Source organism: Apodemus sylvaticus, chromosome 7 (genome assembly GCF_947179515.1).
Source record: "Apodemus sylvaticus chromosome 7, mApoSyl1.1, whole genome shotgun sequence".
Lineage (NCBI taxonomy): Eukaryota > Metazoa > Chordata > Mammalia > Rodentia > Muridae > Apodemus > Apodemus sylvaticus.
This window is the reverse complement of record NC_067478.1, coordinates 67,646,340-67,667,538: the sequence shown is the minus strand read 5'-3', so window position 1 is coordinate 67,667,538 and position 21,199 is coordinate 67,646,340. Positions and strand designations below refer to the sequence as shown.

The following is a 21,199-nucleotide window of genomic DNA, read 5'->3' as shown; positions in this document are numbered from 1 at the left end:
AGGTGAGAAGGGCAGGTGACCCAGAGGGGAAGTGTGCAGATTCCTGCTCGCTCCAGTGGCTTCTTACTATAGACCGTTTGAATCTAGTTTTTTCCCCCTTCCTGTATGGAGCCCCGCCATTGGGTGAAGGGTAGCCAGAGAGGGCCCAGCATTTAGTGAGTGATGTGGGTAGCCAGCTGTGGTTTCCTGAGGAATTGGTTCCCTAGGCGTGCACACATGGAGACTACCACATTTTGAGTTCTTGGCCCACAGAAATAATAAACAGACATTGCTTTATATGTAAAGAAGGTTCTGGGGAAGGATAGACCAGAAATGGGTTCTGCCTCCTTCTAGGTAGAACTGGTCCAGGGTCTCTGGTGTTTTAAGGACTTTGGTGGGTATTTATGTTCTGTGCAAGGTTCCGCCACTTCCTCCCTTTTCTCCGGTCCTCCCCCTCCTTTGTGAATAGTATCTTGGGTGTGTTTTAAAGAGGGTAATTGCACCCAGGTTCAAAATTTATAGCAGTAGTTGTTGTTGTAAGAGCTTCTAATTAAGGTGTAATATGTCCTTGCATGTTGAGGGCTGCATGGGTGGTGTTGCCCGAGTCTGAATACATGGTTGCTTGGCACAAAGAAGTCACCTTGGCTGGCAGAGCAAAGCTATTCTGAGCCCCGGGGATGCTATGAACTCAGAAGAGCTAAGCATCTCAGTGCTCTCTCGGTGGTGGGACTTAATGTACAGAGCAGCTGTGTTCATCTGGGATATCTGGCCATTCCTCAAACAGGGCTTTGAGATGAGAGAATGCCTGAGATTTGGCCACCTTGTCTTTAGTCCTCTCGGCTGCTGGTGGTGGGATAGAGGGATCTTTGCCCTCTTTTTTGTAGGTGGGGAGACCAAGGCATCCAGGAAGCCACCATGGCAAGACCTAAGGGCTTGTTTCAGAGCCTCAGAGTTGTGCAGCTGAGTGAGCCCTTTGCTCCAGGTGCCTTACCTTTGCCTTCCAGCCCCTTCCCAGCATGAAGGAAGGCTGAGCAGTCTCTGGGTTGGGTGAACTCACCCTGTGGCAGTGTAGGAACAAAGAGGCAAAGAGGTGGAGAAACCCTGGCCGGGAAACCGGGCCATACACCCCTGACCTAATGGCGTGCTGGCCACTCCCTAGGCTTGCAAGGTTTTGTAGAAGAAAACCCTGCCACTAATTGTAGTGTGGGTCTCGGGTGCATTTGGCGGATGGTGGTTAGGCCTGAGCAAACAAGTTTATCAGCTGACCTGTTTAGCGGTTGACTGGTGTTTTATCTGCACACACAATCAAGTGACTGGAGTGCCTGAATTATTCATGCAGTGTCCTGCCCTCTAGACTTGACTGTGTGATTACATCTGCCTGGAACAAACAGGCTGGATTCTTCATCTTTAAGCAAGTAGGGGTGGGGGTGGGGACTGTATGTACTTTTATATAATGGATGATGGTCTACAGAGCTAGCATCTTGGGAAAAGTGTGTCTGGTCATCTTCAACCTACACACACACACACACACACACACACACACACACACACTTCACCACCACATATTTTTTTTCAAAAGCTCTTCTTCACTGGCTCCATGGGAAATACCAATTAGCCGAGAACCTTTCGTTCTGCCAGATGGTCCCTAGTATTGACAGAGGGCAGCTGAGAGGTACGTCCAGCTCGTTTTTATTTTACTGAGAGGTTAAACTCACTGAGGCTGGCTCTGTCCCTCCCTGTCCCTCGCTGTTTTTCTCTTCCCGCCCCCTCCCCTCTCCCATCTCTCTTTCAAGCTGTCAAATTTCAGAGAAGTAATAAATGGGTCCTCCTACTCTTCTGCCTCCCTCCCTAATTATGGTAAAGCAAAGATTACAGAATCACTGGCCTGGCCTGTGACTTGAAGAGGTCACCACCTCCCCCAGGCTCCTGCTTCCAGGCAGAGTGTCAAGGATGATTCAGCGAGGGCCAGGGAGGCGATGACGGCTGACCGGCTCATCAGTTCCCTTCTTGTTCCTGCAGTGCCTTTCCAGTGTCAGCAGCAGATGACAAAGCCAGCTTAGAAACAGACTCCAGAGCAACTGCCATGCAGTGGCTTTGAGACATGGTGCTGGGGGAAGCCGGCAGGCTGGCCTTTCACCCTCGGTTGGGGAGCACTGATGTTTGGCAAGCTGACTCGAGGCATTTTGATTTGGGGGCAGCATCATGCCAATACTAGACAGTCACTATTTTCAGTCACCCGAGCGAGTCCCAGAGCCCCAGAGCTGGAAGAGCGAGAGCTTTGGCTTCTTGTCCAAACCTTTGAAGTCATAGATGAGGCTCAGGGACTGGAGCTGGCATACCCAGACTGCCACAGTCACAGGTGGTGGGTCCAAATGCTGTACTGCAGGCTTGCCCTCCCTCCCCCGGACTCCACCGGAGCCAGCCCCTTTTGGTAACTCTAGCGTGCTGTTTCTTTAATTACCTCTGCTTGTCCCATGCTATTATCCAGCCAGGCTCAGGCTGCAAAGTTGACTCCACCAAAGTCCAAAGTACCCCATTTGGGGTTGTATAACTGTGTCAGCTGAATGCTCTGTGTCCACAGTCCTGTCCCCATTTGCCAGCTATTTGCACAGCTAATGATTGTGTGTTTGGTAATAAGACAGAGGGCAGGTTCACAGATGAGGTGAGGGTGGTAAAAACCCTGACTGTTTTACCCTGGCCACAAGGTGGCCATCTACACAGGGCTGAGGACCGCAGGCTGACCGCAGGCAACCGTTTTCTGGAAAGACCATGCCAAAGAATTGCCAGACCTTGGTGGCAGTAGGATGGGGATGCAGGTACTGGCGTTAGGGCAGTTTGTGTGGCATCTGGGTTGATCTGGGAGCTCCTTCATTCACCCACCCACTGGGTTCTTTGCCTTTAGCTGTCCTGTGACTCCTTGGAATCACGGAGGTTGTGTGATCTCCCCAGCAGGGTACCATCCTTGCTGTACCTTGGGAATAACTGAGCCTGAAGCTCTTTTTACTTTGTCCCATCCAGCTAGAGGGTGACCTCACCCTCAAGGCTGCCTCTCATCTCGAGCTTCAGTGGATCCCTGTCTGTGGTAGAAGATAGAGGTGTACAGAGCAAAGCTTTCTGTACTCCCCCCGAGTCTGTTCCTTGTACATCTGAGCATTGAGAGGACCCTAGGACTAAAGACAGAAGCCCGCTGGGAAACCCTACTCCCAGTTCTTCTATTCTAGAGGCTCTTCTGAAGCAGGATTGTGTGATTACTAAGAGTTCCTTCTCTCCCTCCTCTTCTTTGGAATCCTCCCTTCACCCAGGAAGGATCTCATTTACTTAGGGGTTCCTTTACTCTTCCACGTTGTTGAAGGGAGAGAGAGTTGGCCGAGAAATATAAGGATGTAGGTCTTTCCATATAGGAAGATGTCTTTTTTGTATCACTGTATAAAATCCCGAGACACCAGGAGCCAAACTGCTCTCGGCAGGTCTCGCCCCTGTGATCCCACACAACACAATATGAACCCCTTTATCTCAGAGCTAGGGAGGATGTCCCTTTGCCAAGCACACACTGTATGTAATAGGTGCTCAGTAAACCCGTGGGGTTTCCTTCTTCAGGTTGTGGGCGGGTGGGTGGCCCTACACTGCACAGAGCCCTGGGAAGGAAGTGGGGGGGGGTTGTAATTGTGGGCTGCCTGCTGGTCCGCAGCCTCTCTCTGTGGTTCAGCATACAGTCTCCTGATCAGCAAAATGAGAGAGTTGGATCCATTCCCAAAATGGTTATTAGGGGTCTGGGATGTGCCGGGTGTGGCCCGGGGTTGGTTACACAGCCGAATAAGACACCATTCTCTCCACTGGGGCGTCAGGCCTCTAAATAAGTAATTGCAATGCGGTGAGGTAAGCGCTAATGTGGCCACTGCTTCACTCTTCCTGGGAAAGCGGAGACGGGTCAGAGAGGATGTCCCTGTAGGAGGACTGTTACTTGAGTGGGGACTTACAGGGAGGGTGGGAGGGGAGTTGTTAAAGTCAGAAGCCAGCAGCCAGGGCTCCTCCCAGGTGACAACAGCTCCTGGGACAGCGGTGAAGTACATTCAGGAAGCCACAGTCAGGAAGAGTGGATTGGGGGAGGGCAGGGGCCGCACTTGAGAACTGAGAAGGTGGTGATATTGTGCAGCACTGCATTATCCGAAGGCCTCTCCACCCTCACATTCACGTCTCAGTGGCTCCCTCTGTCCCCATATGGCTCTCTAGGGCTGGCTTCGGTCCATCTGGCAGAGGGTGGGGGTGGGGGAGGCTCCCCTGCGAATGTGCGGCCTCCCCTGTCTGCTTCCCCACCGTCCTGCTCTGGTTTGAACTCTATTCCCCAAAGTGGCATTGTCTCCTTTCTCATACTGGTAATTCTGTAATGACTGGGTATGACCTGCCCCTCCCCCATATTTAATTCTCATCAGCCCGGCTCTCCACTTTGCTATTAATGATAGCAGCCAGCAAAATAGCTTTCAACATGCCATTGACAGTCTGGCTTAAGAGCGCACTTGAGGCAGTGCTAGACAGCTGAAAGCACCCATAATTGTGTACCAGAGTGAGAACTGCATGCTCAAGGGCCTTGTTTTTATATGCTTAAAGGGACAATATCTTGTTTTCAACAAATGCTCTCTGAGACACATCCAAGATGCTTTCTTCTTTCCTCTTGTACCTCTCCTCCTCCTCTTGGCTCCTTCTCTTTCTCTGGCCTTTCAGAATAAAGCCCTCCCTCTCCCCCTCCCTCCCCACCTCCCTTCCAGCTGGGGCTGAGAGAACTTATAGAAGAGGAGTGATCTACTCTGAGGGCAGTGGCAGAAATCCACTGGGCTCACCTAAGGCATCATGCACTCCAGACCCAAAGCCCACAGAGTCAGCCTTTCCCTGCTGACACCAGAGCAGAGACTCCCGTGCTGGTTGGCACAGAGTTTTCAAGTCCTTTTGTTTACTGGGCATGTTGCTGTCAGCCAGAGACCGGAGACTCCTGAGCTGTGTCTGAGTGTAGAGGCTGCCACAATAGGGCATGGAGAACAGGTAAGAGTGTTGGAGCCAGACTGAGCGCCAAGTCTCCCTGTCTGGTCAGATTCCGGGAGGCCCACCCTTCTGCAGAGCCCTAGGGTCTCAGGGGCCTGTGTGGAAACCAGGAGGGTGGGTAGTGTGGGACTGGTATTCTTAAGTGAAAGGTTGTACCAAGCTCGAGGGGAACCAGAGGAGATCCCTAGTGACTCCAGAGATTTTACTGGACAAGAGGTCCCCCTTTTCTTTACCTCATCCACGATCAGTGGCAGAGTACGAACTCAAGTGTGGGAAGGGAGGGGGGGGAGTGATGTCCAAGAGTTGGGCAAGCCCCATCAGCACCTGGAGTTCGGCTCTTTGTGGTCCTCATGTCTCTCCATAGCCAAGTTCTGGCAAAAAAAAAATTGGAGCCTGGGTCCCTTTCTTTTACACACACACACACACACACACACACACACACACACACACACACACACACGCTCGCCTCGAGTGTCAGTCTGAAGTTCTGAGATAGCTATTACTACATCCTTGCATATGGACACAAAATTGGTGATCGTGCAAATGACAGAGATGAGGGTAATACAGCCACTTGAGATTCCTGCAGCGCTTGATTGCCAAACAGATGAGGCATTTTCTTCTGAAATACTGGGGCGTTTGCTTCCAGAACAAGAGTATCAGACACCTGAAGAGCTGGGTGTGGAGATGATCTGTATGTGCCTGGAGGGGGCTTGCCTGGCAATTTGGGTGTGGTGAGGTGGGGGTGTGGAGCACAGGACTGAAGAACGGGCATGTTTTGTGTTGACTGAGCCTTTCTGTCTGCCTGGCAGTGAGGTGACAGTTCATTCTGTAGGAGACTTGGAGGCTGCGGTGTAGGGTTCTCTTCCTGGGTCTAGGGCTCTCTTCCTGATTGTGTGCTGACCAAGGCTGTGGTTGTAAAAGGGGTAGACAGTGACCTGCACCTTGGTTTGGAAAGTATTTTCTGTTTGTTTTTCTTGCCATCTCATGTCAAGTCAAAGGGGGATGAGGGGAGATGCGGAAAGATGCTGATGACGAAGGGGTGATAAAGCTGAGGTGTGGAAACAGGAATGAGGAAGTGCCAGGTGACAAGGCCTTGTCTAGGTCGTGAGAGGGAGCTGAAGGAAACCACAGGCTTGCCTTACCTTGGCTTTTGGTGGTGGGGTTCCTAGGGCTCGGCCTTTGTTTATCTTGGCTTTACAACCTCTTCCAGGTTTGGGTTGGTTGCTTGTAATTCTGAGAATGACTCTGACCTTCTTAAACTGTTTTATACTGGAAGGGTCCATCTTCCCTCAGACGGAGACACAAAGTCAGGCAGGGTTCTTTCCCATCCCACGGGTCTGTCTCAGGGAACCGTGCAGTACAGCCTGGGTCAGGCTGGGTGCCTCCTTCCAGCTGACTGAAGGCTTTGAACTTCACCCGGTCCAGTGACCTTGTGAGTGAAAGAGAGAAGAGGGTCAAGGCCACCTCCACTCCCAGGACCCTCAGGTCTTTCTTGACTCAGGGATTGAAACCGAGGGCATTGGTCAGGCAGGCAGCACACACTTTGCTTCAACCAGGGGAAGAGAAGACTTGGGTCCACACCACTGTTTTTCCCAGCAGAGCCCCTTCCTTCATTCTCTCTAGGAGGACACCGCAGCCCAGTTAGCTTTGCCTCAGAGTAGAAGTGCTGAGAGGCAGCCTGGAAGAATTGAGCTCCTAACAGCTCCTGCCTCTGGGTCAGGCGTAGGGACCTCACTCATTATCATCCCATAGGAAGTGAAGGACTTCCTTGAGTCAGAGCCTCCAGCAGCTGCCCTCTGCTGCCAGGGTCCTCCTGTGTGGCTTTGACTCTCGCTTGCTTTTATGCCATAGCCTAAAGGGGGAGGGGTGTCCGGTAGCCTTTAGCTTTCCTCCACCTTGTTCTTTCAATGGAAACTTATCCTGCTTCTCAAGAGAACCCTTCTTTGCAGACACCGTAAACCCCTATGTCAAAAGCCTGGGGCCATTTCTCAGGCCTACAGAATTGGGGAGGTTCCTGGCAAGCCTGTTTTTACATGGGCGAAGAGTGGAGGTGTCAGCAGATTTGGAATTTCTGCGGAGTCCAGGTCAGAGAGAGAGAGAGAGAGAGAGAGAGAGAGAGGAGAGAGGAGAGAGAGAGAGAGCCAGGAGCTTGGAGGGTGGGGGTGGGATTCTTTGGAAGGCTAGAGAGGGGCTTTGGAGTCTCACAAATATGGGCGTCTGTACCTTCTGTACCCTACCAGTGTGACTTTGGACAGCTTCTTGTCCTTTGTGAGATTTTTGTGAGTGGTAGGTTAGGTAATGGTAGAGTAGCGGCATTTTCTAGAATTTTCACTGCCGTGGCAGTGCAGTGTATTTGCATTGCCCAATGTGGTCGCCATAGCTACACGGACTGTTGAGCAATTGAAATGTGGCCCTGTGGTAGCTGAAAAACTGAGCTTTAGAATTGATTTAAATCCAGTTGCGCCAGGCCCTGTGTGGCACCTGGCTTTCTAGACATTGGGGTTTTGGGTAGTGCAATGGGATTATGGGAGTGGATGCACAGGAACTTAGCACACAGACTCTTGTAGGGTGTTTTCACACTGGGACAGATAGAGCCTCAACATTTCCAAGGCCTCAGAGAAGGAGAAGGGAACGGGAGGAGAGGAAGGGGCCGGGGTCCTTAGGCGTCTCTGAGCTCAGCTCATTGTTACGTAGCTATTCTATATTTCAGCCCTGCAGTTTCTCTGTCTGGCCCATCCCCAGCATCTAGAAGCAGGTGCGCTGCTGTTGGAAGGGGTCGTATGACTGTGTGACTGAAAGGTGGCCCGTTGGTAGGGTCAGATCAGGACCACATCTGTTTGACCTGGGCCGTATCATGATCATGAACCACTTTGGACTTTGGTTTCAGTGCCCACAAATCTTTATATAAAACCTTTTAAGAATTCAGTTTTTGTTTTTTTTTTAAGTGGGTTGGAATCAGCCTGCCCCGGGGCTCTCGCCTACTGGTTGGTTGTCAGCAGCACTGCTTGAGGGCCTGACTAATGTTCGCAGACATTGCTGACTGTCCTGTCCTCCAAGAACCAGAATTCGCTAGCGGCTGAGAAAGACCCTTGGTATACAGCCGCTAGCTGTAGACCTGGGAGATTTGGTTACCTTCCTCTTGATCTGTGGAGAGCGACCCCTTGCCCTCTCTGTACCTCATCTACAGAATCTGTGAGGTGGCAGCTTTTCTGTCTGAGAAGTCGGTTTGAGAGTGAGTAGATGGTGAGACAAGGGCTGAACTTGATTTCCACGGCCTGTGAAATGTCTCCACTTACTTGAGGACAGGAGACCTGCTGACCCTCTGACTTTTAATGTAAGGAGGGGACGTGCTTTGTGCTCTGAGAGCACATAGAATAGGGCCCTGTTTCTTCTTACTCGGTCTGCTACGTGCTACCTCAGTTTCCCAATGAACCCCTGTCCTCAAAATGTCAAAGCAGTTGGTTCATTTGTAACCCTGACCTGGTGAGGAGACCCCCAAAATTTAATGAGCCGCCTCAGCAAGGGTAATGTGACTTTTACAGCCTGTTGAGGGGCAAGGGGGAGATTTGCATAATGCTCCAAGGGGGGGGATTAGGTAGCTGGGGGTTGCCATGGCAACCCTACAGGGATGAATTGAGAATTTTTCCTCCTCACAGGAGTTGGCCAGAGGAGTCTGGGAAGGTGGGGGAGGGAACAGGGGGTTATCCAAGGGGAGGACTGAGGAGAGGGGAGGGGGATCCCTTGGATGAGTGGGCAGCTTGGGAGAATGTGTAATCTGAAAAGCCCCCTCTGTTCTAACCATACAAGCAGGCTCTTTGAGAGCCGTCTGCCTTCGTAGGGGTTGGGAGGCAAGCAGTTTAATGTGTTTGGGAACCAAGAAATTAAAGTGAACAAATATTTAAAGATTATTGGATCTTGTTAACAGGAAGCTGGATGGGTGGAAAGTGAGAGTTAGGGAAATGAAAGTCTTAAGGAGTCTTAGAGCCCAGGAAGAGACCGTGTTGTCCTCCTTGGACTCCGCTCTGTCTTATGGAGTGGGGTGCTTCCATCCCCCCACCCAACCCCTGCATTTCTAAGAGCCCTCAGCGTGCTGCACTCCTCCCCTGCCCTCCTCCGTGCTGCAGAAAGGCCCAGTGGGAGGACAGCCCCTGGCAGGGTGCAGCCCCGCAGACTGGGTTGCAATTCCTTCCGCCTCTGCCCCTCCCACTCTCGCTTTGCCTGGCGAGTAGACATCTTACAAGAACAAGGCCCATTGCTTTCAGGAAAGTGCCTAGAGGGGTCATGTGACCACTCAGAAACCCCAGATTCTCCTGCTGGGGAGGCCCTCGTGACTTCCTTCTTCTCTGCCCTCCTCACTGTTCCTTCCTCTTTTGGGAAGGGCACGGGGGCTGATGCAGAAGGTGTCTGTCTCTTGCAGGCCAGCCTCGCCATTCTTGCCCTGTAAGAGAGATCTTGGGGTCATGCGGAGACACAGGCACTTCCCTGTACTCGGTCTTCCTAGCATAAAGACTCCAGCAGGCTTCCTCAGAGGGCATAAATATTTAATGGTGTTGTAGTTATATATAATTTGATCAATATGTCAGTGCTAAGAGGGCCTTTAAGGAGGGGCACCTATCACTAAGCAGTCTGTGATGTAACACAGCCCCTCTCCCTCCCTCTGTCCCCAGAGTGTCACCTCCCAGACTGCTAAATGGACCATTTATCCCTTTCTTAGTCCTCAGTGGGGGTTTGTGGCCCGGAGGGACTGGGTCCTGGGAACAACACCCTGGCTTTTGTTCCCTTCCTTGTTGCTCCCCCTCCCCTGATTTTCTTTCCTTTGTTGATAAATACCACCTGTCTCAACCCAAGGAGTAACTGCCTGGCCAAGGGTACATCTTACTCGGTAATTGAGGGGCTATCAATTTAGAATTGCCAGGAAATAACAAGGGATATGTCAAATCAAGATTGCCCAGACATTTTGCTCTGGAATCTTCTGATATTTGCTTGCTGGATGGTTATGGAGCTTCTGGGAAGTTAAAGGCCAGAGCCACTTCCATCTACACATAGCTACAGGCCCCAGACTCGTCTCTTTTTAATTCAGGATGAAACAGGTTTGCTTTTGAGTTACTCCAAGAACTAGGTAGGTAAAACCTGGTTGAAATGGGGGCTGGGGGAATCCCAGAGCTGCTTTGACACCTCACCTCATATACAGGAGTCTAGATGATTAACTGGATATTGAGAGACAGGAGTGTGACTCTCCTGAGATCACAGCGGTAAGCTAGTCAGCCGGGTTGGACATCATTGGTTCTGTGTGGCTTTGAAGTGTAGCTCACACATCGGGTAGTCTGTTCCTCGTCTTTCTCACACATATCTGGAAATGGGTCTCTAGACTCATCACAGAAAGCAACCCTTATTTTAGAGCTGGAACTTGGGATTGCTGGGTGGGCAGACATGCTGCTGCTTCTGGTTTTGGGGAAGGAGTGTTTTTCTGTGCCCCAAGAGATCTGTACAGGAGGTTCTTTGAGATACGTCATTACTGCTTGCATTAGCTGATATCCTTTTGCTGCGACAAAAAACCTGGCCAGAGCAACTTAAGGGGGGCTAGGAGATGTCTCAGTTGGTAAAATGCCCACCGTGAGGACCTGCATTTTGATCCTTGTCTCCTGAAATGCACCTGGGCTCTAGTTAGCAGAGATAGACAGAGGCAGGCTGACCACCTGCTTGCTGTTCACTGGCCAGCCAGCCCAGCCAAATTGATGAGTTCAAAGTTCAGTGAGAGACCCTGTTTTTCAAAAAGGTATGAATGATCAAGGAAAGACACCTCTGAGTTGACCTCTGGCCTACACGTGCACACACACATGCGCACATGCCTACACTCAAACATGCATATCCCATACACACATACATAAAGTTAAGGGAAGAAAGGGCTTGACTCATGGATTGAGCACTTTCTCCTTTTTGTATGTAAGTTAGGGCCCAGTTCATGGGGGATAGCCTAAGTCTACACATAGGGTAACTCAGTCTATCTACCACCTCAGCCCCACCCAGCGAGTCTTACTGGCATGCTCTGAGGCTTGTCTCCTGTCAGGTTGATAATATTGGCCACCGTGTTTGTGTTTCTCTTGCTTGAGGCTCTAGGACAGTTGCATGTAGCTTAGGTATTGGGCAGATTGAATGGCTCGAGGGAAGATGGGACTTCAGGACCCAGCCCTAGGGAGCCCACTGCCCACCACTCCTCCAGCTGTCCGGGTGTGTCTTGGTACACGCCCATTGCTCTTCCTCTTCCACGTAGGCATTTCTGTGGCTCTCCATTTTGCAGAGCCGGGTGAGGAAGCGGGAAATTGGAGGTCACATAGCAAATGAAGCTGTTCAGAATTGTGTGACGGTCTAAAGTCTGAATATGACCTCTGAGACCTAAATGAGCTGCCTGGTTTGCCCCTCCCTTTTCCAGGGAACATGAAAGAAAGCCTGGAGAAGAAGTAGCCTTGCATAAACTTGGTGGAGACACCTGGGAGTAGGAGCTGGGTTCTTTCTTGAGGCTTTAGAGCTCACTCACGTGCCTGGCTTCTCCCCTCCTCCCTTTTGGTCTAGCTGAGGTTAAAATGAATTGCACTCTCATGGTCCCCAGGCACAGGCGACCAGGCGCTTTAAAGCTAACTAGCAGTGAGATGGTCTAGTGGAGTGACTGTCAGGGACATTGTGTGCTACGTCAAGCATGGTCAGCTAAAGGAGGCAAATAGGCCAAAGACTGACTGGATGCTGAAGGGCCTGCAGCAGCCGCTGGTTGCTGTGGGTGAGCGTAAGGGCTGACACCATCCTCTCCTTACTTACCTCAGGGTCAGGGATGGGCTGAAGCCGGCGCAGATGCAGGTAGCAGTTGCTCTCACCGACAGACAGGCAATTTCAGGGTATGGCCTGATGTTGTGAGATCTTGCTTTAATGAGGAGAGGGACGCGGAGGCCAGAGAAGGCACAGGGAACAGAGTGCTCTTTGGGAAATGGCACTTGTCCCCCACGATGTTGTTTTCTGTCGTTTATTTGCCTAACAGTCTCAGCAGACACTCTGCAGATGTTCCTCCCAACACCCAACTGGTAGCTCAGATTCTGAATGTGTCAGGACTTCTGGCCCTTTCCTGACTGCTTCTGTCTCAGAAATCAGTAGCCTGGAGCAGTCAGTGTCTTTCTAACGCTGCCACCTTTGAACTGTACTTAAAAAGCACTTTGAAAGGCCAAAGCAGCCTCCCTAGACACCTTTCCCTTGATTGTTCAAAGCAAGCCATACTCCCCTCCCACCACCTCTCAGGTAGATCTGAAGACCAGGCTTAACTGCAGAGAGCCATCGCCTTGTGTCCTCCCTCAGGAGGTGGGAGGATGGGGCCAGGCGTGCCAGGCTTGCTGAACCCTAGCTGCCACACTGGTAACGCCTTGTGCCTGTGTGTTTTCTAGTGTACGCATTAGTTCTAGTGTGGTGTGTGACCTGTCTTAATTGTCGAAATCACACATCTAGATTCTTGTCCCCACACCCCCCCCCCCCATTTTTTTGGAGCGAGTGCTGAGAGGTTGTTTGAGTTGGATCAAATGCTGTTTGGACAGCTGTTGTAATCAGAAATGCTGTCAATCATTAGCCTTGATGGTCGATTTTCTTTCAAAATCATTTCTCTGAGCTGTCTCAACCTACTGAAGTCTGGCTTCCTGGCCGGAAGTCATTTAGTGGAGTCGCCTAGTGGGTGGGTGTCAGTTTCCCCATGTGGAAGAGACTGTTAGTAGATGCCTTCCTGCTGGGCTGTGAGAGTTGACACATAGAGTGCTGATAGCAGTGGGCAAGGTAGATGTTTCCCTGTTACTGGTTAAAAGCCTTTATGTCTGGGCAGCTGGTTCTCCTACCTCCTTTAACACAGTAACTCTCAACCTTCCTAAAGCTGCTACCCTTTAATACAGTTCCTCATATTGTGGTGAGCCCCAACCATAAACTTATTTTCATTGCTACTTTATAACTGGAATTTATTACTGTTAAGAATTGTGGCACATGCCTTTAATCCCAGTACCCCTACCAGGGAGGCAGAGGCAGGCAGATCTCTGAGTTCAAGGCCAGCCTGGTCTACAAAGTGAGTTCTAGGACAGCCAAGACTACATAGAGAAACCCTGTCTTGAAATCAGAAAAACCAAAACCAACCAAACAAACAAACAAGAATCATAATGAAAATATCTGATATGCTCCCCTAAAGGGGTAGCAACTTACAGATTGAGAACCACTGTTCTAATACAACCCCCAAGAAATTGTTTGGTAAGTAATTCTCCTATTCATCTTTGAACTCATTAGAGTACATAGCAGCCTGTGCACAAAGACAGGAAAGGCTCAGTCTGTGCTTCTTGTGGAGAGGAGAGTAAGAGAGATGTATTAACAGCTCATGCGGTGAGGGAGGGCAGTAACAAGCAAAGGCCGGCTCAGGCCCCAAGACAGTGAAGTCTGGTGGTTATAAAAGTTCTCCAGTTGTAGGAGTCCTTTCTGCCAGGCAGAGGTCTCTATCATGCTTGAGCCCGGTGTCAATACCCTAGGCTTCTAGAATGTTATTCCTGGGAGTTGTTCTCACAGCTCCTGTGCTCAGTTGGTGTTTGCTGTGCTGGAAGGCGGAATGACAGCTGCATCTCAGCCACCCACGGGTCTCCTGAGCAGTCCAACTGTGGTCACTTAGCTGGGGTACCAGGCCTTGACCTGAACATGGCTGCAAAATCCCTTTTCTTAGTGATAGAGGGTACTGGGCTCTAGACCCAGTAAGGTGTGAGAAGTTTCCTATGGGAAATCAGTAGTCACAAGTTTCCTATAGGTCAGGGAAGGAGAACATGCAACGTCTTTTCATTTTCTCTAACCACCAAGACCCTGACCCTTGACCTGATTAGTAAAAGATGGAGGCTGTGTCTGAAACCCTTGAGAGCTATAGTAGGTCAAATGGCTGGCAGGGACCAGAGTCTGCCTCCTCCTTCCTGACTGTGTGTGGGGAGTTGATGGGGCAACGAGAAACCCATCGAGCTGGCTTGCGCTTGGCCAGTCTTGGCATAGACATTCACCCTGTTTAAAGGGCTTAAGCCATTGCCTATCTCCCACCTCCCTTCCAGGTGACTGTCACCATTTTCCTACCACAGCCCCTTCCACAGATGCTACCCACTTAGGGAATCATGGCAATAGACATACTGCAACGACGAGTCTATACATACACGCACACAAACACAGTGGAGGCAAGGAGATGGCTCAGTCACCAATGCCCTTGCTGTGTAAGCATGAGGACCTGAGGCCAGAATCCTAGTGCCTATGAAAAGGCCCTGTGGGGTCAGTGGGGATCTATGACCCAGGGACAGGAGGATCCTAGGAGCTCCTAGAGTCAGGAAGCTCTAGAGCTCGTTGGCTGTCAGCCTAGCTGAGATGGTGAGCTCCAGCTTTACTAAGAGATTCTGTCTCGGTAAATAAGATGGAAGGTAGAAGAGCAAGGCCCCAGATGTCAGCCTCTGGGCTCCACGTACTCACGCACATATATATGTACAGGCAGCATACATACACCACACAGACAAGAAAAAGAATGGGTACTAGTAATGTTATTCTTTGCCTGGATATTTATTGAGCACGTGCTGTTTTCCAGTCATTGCTACTCTTGACTGTTTGAGGCAAGAGCACCTGGGCCAGGGCACTTCCCCAGCAGCTGGGCTAATGATGCGTTGGTGTTTTGCCGTTCATAGGTCCTGTCCGTAGTTATTCGTTTTTTGCCAGTTCATAGTGAGATGCAGGCTGGCTCAGTGATTTCAGAACTCTGGTGGAGTACAGCTCTCACTCCTGCGTTTCCTCCCCCTTCCCTATTCATTGTGAACAAGTGAGGAGGGTCCTGTTTTGGGGTGTGGGTACACTTACTTCCTGCTTACGGAGGCTAACTTCGCCTATACAAAGTGATCCTCTAAGAGCCCTTACTTAGAGCAAGAATGGCCAACATCCCTGAAAAAGGCCAGAGTCGCTGTGGTTAAGAGTCTTGCAATATATAGAACAGCCCAACGGAACAAACAATTTGTGACCAGGGAGGTTGAGAAACCAAACCTTGTCCTGTGTCATCTTAGTTGCCGTCTGCCACCATTGTGCAAATGTGGGTCCCACCAGCTCTTAGCTGGAGTGCTACCTGCCCTACTCCCAGAGAGATTCAAAATTGGGGACCATACTGATGCAGATGGTCTGGGGTTTGAGGGACGGTCCTTCACAGTAAAGAATTGTTCTACTACAAAAGCCCAGAGCAGTGCCTGCTGGGTAACGCTGGCCCTGTTTGTGAGGAGACCCAGTTATTCCCTCATGGCCCTGTCCCCACCCAAGAATTTCTCATATACTGGGCAGGTTGTCTGGTTGTATCATCTGGCCCCACAGGACACAGGGCTGCTACAGCCCTGTCAGGGCCTATTTTCTCCATAGGATAGGAGACATTCTCTTTAGTGCCCAGTGGCCTCCAGACTCTTAAACTAGGAAGAGGTGCTGGCCCCAGGAATTCCCCAAGGCCAGAGTCTGCTGGTGAGGCTTCAGAGGGCATTGTTTTTATCTGAGGCACACTAGATTTCGCATGCAGAGTCATCTGACATGCAGATGATCACAGCTTTTTAAAAGGCTGTTGTCATGGTTTTGTCAGAAAGATTGCCTAGTGCTGATGAAAGCTTTGAGGGCTGCTTGGAGACCTTCGTCCTGGCTGCTCAGGGTTCAGACAAGATAAGAAAGCCAATTCCAAGGGTTGTCTGTCAGCGTCCCAGGCCTTCCTGCCGGGCCCACTTAACCAGTTAGCAGCTCTCTTGATCTGGGATCTGAGTCACACGGTCCCACTGGAAATTCTTGGTATTTTAAACATGGGCTTTGCTGGGAAGCTGGGGCAGGCAGAGATGCGATCGGATGCTTTGTGACCAGCTTGTATGAAGATGTGGGGAGGGGCTGCAGGGCTGGTGCAGTGTGTAAGAGGGCGTAGGAGACCTGGATTCCATTCTTAGAGTAGGCCCTAAGGATTGAGGACTTCCCATACTGCAGGCGTTAGAAGACATGGTCAAAGAGCCCTTCCTTCTTGGTGTTCTGGGCTCTCCTGCCTTTGACCTCTAGTTTGGGGCATCATTGGGCAGTGCAGTTCTTTCAGCACTAGATTTCAGTTTGTCACAGGTTTTCTGGAATATGGAGTGGTTTTTGTTTTGATACAGTAGGGATTCTTTGTAGAGTATGCCAGCTGTTTACCTGGGTCTCACGTAGACTTCCTCCCTTGAAATGGGAGCTTTCTAACACATGACCATGGAGCCTATGGTAAGGGGCTGCTGTGGGGGGGTGGGGAGGAGTGTGTGTGTGTGTGTCTGTCTGTCTGTCTGTCTGTCTATGTTTCAGTGACTTGATTTGTGGTCTCTTTTCCTTTGCAGACAGAGATTGCAAAGAGACTGAACACGATTCTAGCCCAGATCATGCCGTTTTTGTCACAGGAGGTAAGACCTTCGTCTCTTTCCTCTTCCGCTTAGGGCAGCCCAGTGTGCCTGTGCTTCCTGAAGCTCTAACACGCTGATCCAGCTGGTAGGATTAACAGGCCTTCTCCGCTGACCCAGGGCCAGGGGTCACGTCACAGGGACCATGCTTCTTTTACAGCGGGAGGATGGTCTCGGCACACCCGAGAAGGGTTTTGGTCTTCATCTGCCACAGCAATGAGCCCCAGGAGCAGAGTCCTTCATGGGCTTCACCACCACTGGTCTCAGCTTTCCAGGGTACAGTCCTATACCTGGCTGGTTGGTGCCAAAGGTCAGACCCTGTGTGGGGTACTGATGCTAAGTGCCTTCAAAAGGCATGACATAAGTCTCGTCACTTTGGGAGACAGCCCCCTTACCCTCCAAATGGAGGCAAGGCCTAGACTCTGCAGCATTTTGAGAAAATATCTCCAAAGAGGAGGTGCCAGAGGTGGTGGGCAGACCCCTGGCTGTTTCTGTCGTGTCTGACCCTACACAGACACAAGCATCCCTAAGTTGTGGGCCTGTTGAGTGGGTCTCTGTCTTCTCTGGGGAGGAGCCCTGAGAGATTCCTTGTGCCCCGAATTGGACGTATCGATGGCCACGCCTTGATTATACTTCATTTCCCAACAGCATCAGCAGCAAGTGGCGCAGGCTGTGGAACGCGCCAAGCAAGTGACCATGACGGAGCTGAACGCCATCATCGGGGTACGTGGACTCCCCAATCTGCCTCTCACCGTGTGTATAGCCCTTTTATTCCTCTCATTTACCATGACCAGAGATGAACTCTGACCTTAGGTGCTCTCAAAGAATGGCAGCCCCGGGGCCCGTGGCATCCCTAGGCAACCGAGGGCTTGGGTTCATGGGGCTCTTTACACAATGGCTTTACCGTATTGTCTCCTGGTCCCCAAACTAAAGAGACACCAGACACACCTTGAGTCCACCCGTAACTTTATTAGCTTCCACATTCCCCAGCATCTGGTGCTCCTGGCTTCCAAAAGGTACTGATCAGTCCCTGGCTGCTGCCTCCTCCCCTCCCTCCCCCACTTAGGCTGCTCTTCTTTGGCATCCTGGGGTCAGAACCATCTCTGCTGTTTATTGATGTGCACCGTGCTGTGACCGTATTGGGGTTGGGGTCTTGCTGCTCCATGTGCTGGGCTGCACGATGAGCACTCGCTCGCATCCTTCTCAGTTTCAGCTGTATACCTGGATGGAACCTTCTAGAAGGCCCACCTCATCCCCCAACACAGGAGCATACATCCCATAGTGCTCTGTAGGGTCCTCAGTGAAGAGAAAGGAGAGGGTGGGCTAGTTCCTCTTTCTAAGCCCTCCCAGCTGTGGGCGTGGCAAAGGGTCCATGGATACAGAGTCCTCCGGATTGTCAGCGGGTGTAGTTACTGAGGCAGTTCAGAGGTTCTTTCCGGTGTTAGCCCCGTGGGAGCCCCTGGAGACTGGAGGGCTTAAGCCACCATTGAATCTTGGTGTTGAGGGGCGAGTATACCCTGCCCACTGTGTGGGAAGGGCAAGAAGCCAGGTGCTGGGAGGCAGCACTCTAGGGAGAGACACTGTGATATTTTAAAGCTTGAAGTATTTCCTGTGATCATCCAGCTCAGGGTTCTCTTTAAGAATTTTTTTTTAAATTTTGCTTTCTGAAAATTTTATCATACGTACAGTGTAGTTTGGTCCCCACTCCCACTACCCCCTTCTGAAAGGGTATTGTTTTACATTTTTATTGAACCCGTGTGTGGTCATACATGGCACCAAGCACATGCATGTGCTGCCAAGGGATGGTGCGGAAGAGCTGGCATCCCCCTCCCACCACGCCCGACTCCACAATCAAACTCCAGCCATGAAGCTTGCCGAGAAGTATTCCTGACCCACCGCATTGTCCCCCCCATCCCCGTGTCCACTTATCCTCTTGTTTCTTCTGAACCCCTTCTTCCCCCAAGTCCCCCTTTCACTGAGTCCATTTAGGGTTTCCTGAGAACAGGGGTGGGGTGTGTGGCATTTACTGGACCAAAGAGCTCAGAGTCTGACACTGTTGAAACTTGGGACCAGATAGTTCTTTGTTGCTATATGCATTTTGGGGTATGCAGCAGCAGCCTTGCTGTGTACTGGGTGTAACAGCACCCCCCCCCCCACACACACACACACCGGCTCACGTACACACACATCTGTGCACTATGTCTCCAGATGTTGCTTATATCTACCTGGGCAAAGGGGCCTCTGATTGAGAACCACTGGTTTAGTCTAGTGCCATTATTTCGCAGAGATTTAGCAGTCAGGCCAGCCTGAGAGCATCCCTGAACCCGAGTCCTACAGTGGTGGTGTAGGGGTTAGAAGTGGGGCCCAAGCCCCAGGTTGTTGTCAGAAGAAGCCTTTTCTCGTCAGCTCCTTGTCTTCAGGGCAAGTCCTTCCTCCAACCTACAGGGGCTACAGTCTGGTCCCAACTCTTACTCTTTGGAATTAAAATCCACATATTGAAAATACTTTTTTTTTTCTTTTCAAAGAAAAAGTAAAATCGGGAAGCAGCACAGCTGGATTGGCTCCAGCTCCTTTAAGTAGCGTTTAGGAAGCTACAAGTTAGGTCAAGGCGGCCCTAGGCAGATATTGGAATTCAATTAAAGCCCACGAGTGGGGCCTGTGACCCCCATTTTCAAGGTAATTGCTTCTCCGGCTCTGAGTGAATGCGGCCGTCGCCCTGTCATTAGGCAGGCAGCCGTCTAATCGCTGCGCGCCTGACAGAGCCTCACAAGGCAGGAATTGCCGACAGCTGGGGCACCAGGACTGGGGAGCTGTGCTTGACTGCCCTCCAGTGAGGGGCTTGTTCCTTTTCTTCTAGAGGCGAGAGGGGAGCCACCCTGCTGAGATAAGGGCACAGGCAGGGCCAGTGCTCCAGTCTTGATTTCCTCAGATAGAAAGGTTCCTAGTGGCACACCTGCTCCAGTTGGCTGCTGTGGTCTCCTGACAGGGGGTTGGAGTCTGGGGGCCTCTGTGTAGCTGGGCTGCTAGCAATATGAGGAGTGTGGATGTAGCCAGAGGCATGCCACAGGGTGGAAATCTTGTGGGAGAGCAGAAAGGAAGGACAGATGAAGGGACCTGGGCTTCTGGCCATCCCTATCCCCCAGTTCCCAGTTGGTCTTTAGGGAACTCATGTGCCTTTGCATAAGGTGTCTCTAGAGATGGTGTTCCTTTCCAGAGCTTGGTTTTGTACACACAGGGCTGTGTGCTGGCCTGGGAGGTGGCGGGCTCTTGGCTCCTCAGTCTGGGTTGCCTAGAGAATTATTTAGTGGGTGGTGTGTGCGGTGTTGACTTGGTGTTTTTCTTAAGAGGGAAGAAGAGAAAGGAGGAGGGAGGTTAGAGTTGTAGTTTGTCCCAGACTGTGCAAAGATCTCTGAAGCTCTCTCAGGGCTTCCTGTCTTCTGCCTGGAGATGGTCAAGTCAGATGGATGGTTGGACAGGAATTGGGCGGTAGAATTTTAGAAGGGATAGAACGGCAAAGGGCTCTGTCTGTTTCTTCACCCACAGAATGAGTTCACCTCAGGGCTGCTGAGTTGGGAACGTGGCTCAGGTTTTTGCTGTTATGGTGTAGTTACTTGGCCCACAGGGCTGTCCCATCTCTGAAGTAGGGATAGCAAAGATCACCGTGACCTCTAAAAACTGCTGCAAGGGAGCGTTGGGTACCACAAGGCTGTGTGGAAGACTTGGAGGTTGAGTTCTCCTCTGTCTTACCAGGACCCTGTCCACTCCCTCTGGTGCAGCTGTTGGCCTGTTTGACTTTAGAATTGAAGCAGTTTGACAGCGCCCCTAAGTTTAACCCAAATAACAAACCTGAGAACCGAAGCATCTAATCAGCCAGCAGAGGCATGAAGCATGAGGTGTGTAATCCCATTACGCGTGCTCCTCAAGCAAGCTCTCCCATCAGCCTCTGCTGCCAGCCATTCCTGCCAGTCCCAGACCAGGGGCACTAGGCACTCAGGGGTGGAGGGGACAGGAACCACCACGGGGGCGTGATGTGTTTGTGTTTGGTTATGAAGTGGTCAAAGACGGAGAAGTGGATGTTTCAGGATTATGCTCGGTTTGGGGTTTCTCAGCCCTCTGGGGGTTAAGGCCAAGAGGGAGAATCACTGAACTTCCTTTCCTCTCACGCATGGAGAAGAGCCAGTATTAGGAGAAACAGTAAAAGGTGGAGGCAGGTGGCCTCAGACGGTGTTGTTTGTCACATTTCTCTGCCATTGAGAAAGCTTCCAGTTGAGAACAGTGTGACCCTCCCACTCAGACTAAACCCTTTGAGTACCCTGCTCTCTGAAGCCACCAGACGACCTGATGCTGAGGACAGAAACACAGCGAGAGTGGCTGCATCCCGCTTGCCTGCTGAAGGAGGTGACACAAGCCATGCTCCTTCCTTCCTGCCTGTGAGTCACCTCATTGCCAGTTGCTCCTGGCCGCATCAGGGAGAGCACTTGGCTTCGCTCTGAATCGCCACCAAGACCACCACTGGCAGAACCTCTATTCAGAGGGCACTGGCATCCAGATGCATCCATTCTCACCTTGTAGGAGAATTTACAGCTTGGGTCTTCCATCAGTCTGTCTGCAGTCTTCTGGGCTGGCCCCCGTGGTACCCTCAGACCATCCCGATGAGACCAAGGCAGTGTTTTCTGGCTGTGCAGAGCCAGCTGCTCTGCTTGAAGATGAGAAACATTCATTTTGCATGGAAGCTT

The 21,199-nt window shown here is 51.1% G+C and overlaps 1 protein-coding gene across 13 annotated transcripts in view; it reads left to right on the top strand.

Moving 5' to 3' along the window:
- Tle3 (TLE family member 3, transcriptional corepressor) overlaps nt 1-21,199 on the top strand; it is a 44,633-nt gene that overhangs the window by 4,295 nt on the left and 19,139 nt on the right. For 7 of the 13 annotated variants that reach the window (XM_052188126.1, XM_052188122.1, XM_052188119.1 and 4 more), the window contains exons 5-6: nt 16,404-16,466; nt 17,112-17,186. In XM_052188126.1, the coding sequence (XP_052044086.1) occupies nt 16,404-16,466; nt 17,112-17,186 (138 nt within the window). Of the gene's footprint in view, nt 1-1,592; nt 1,652-16,403; nt 16,467-17,111; nt 17,217-21,199 lie in introns of those variants that run through there. The other 6 variants (XM_052188114.1, XM_052188117.1, XM_052188115.1 and 3 more) reach the window with 2 other exon arrangements.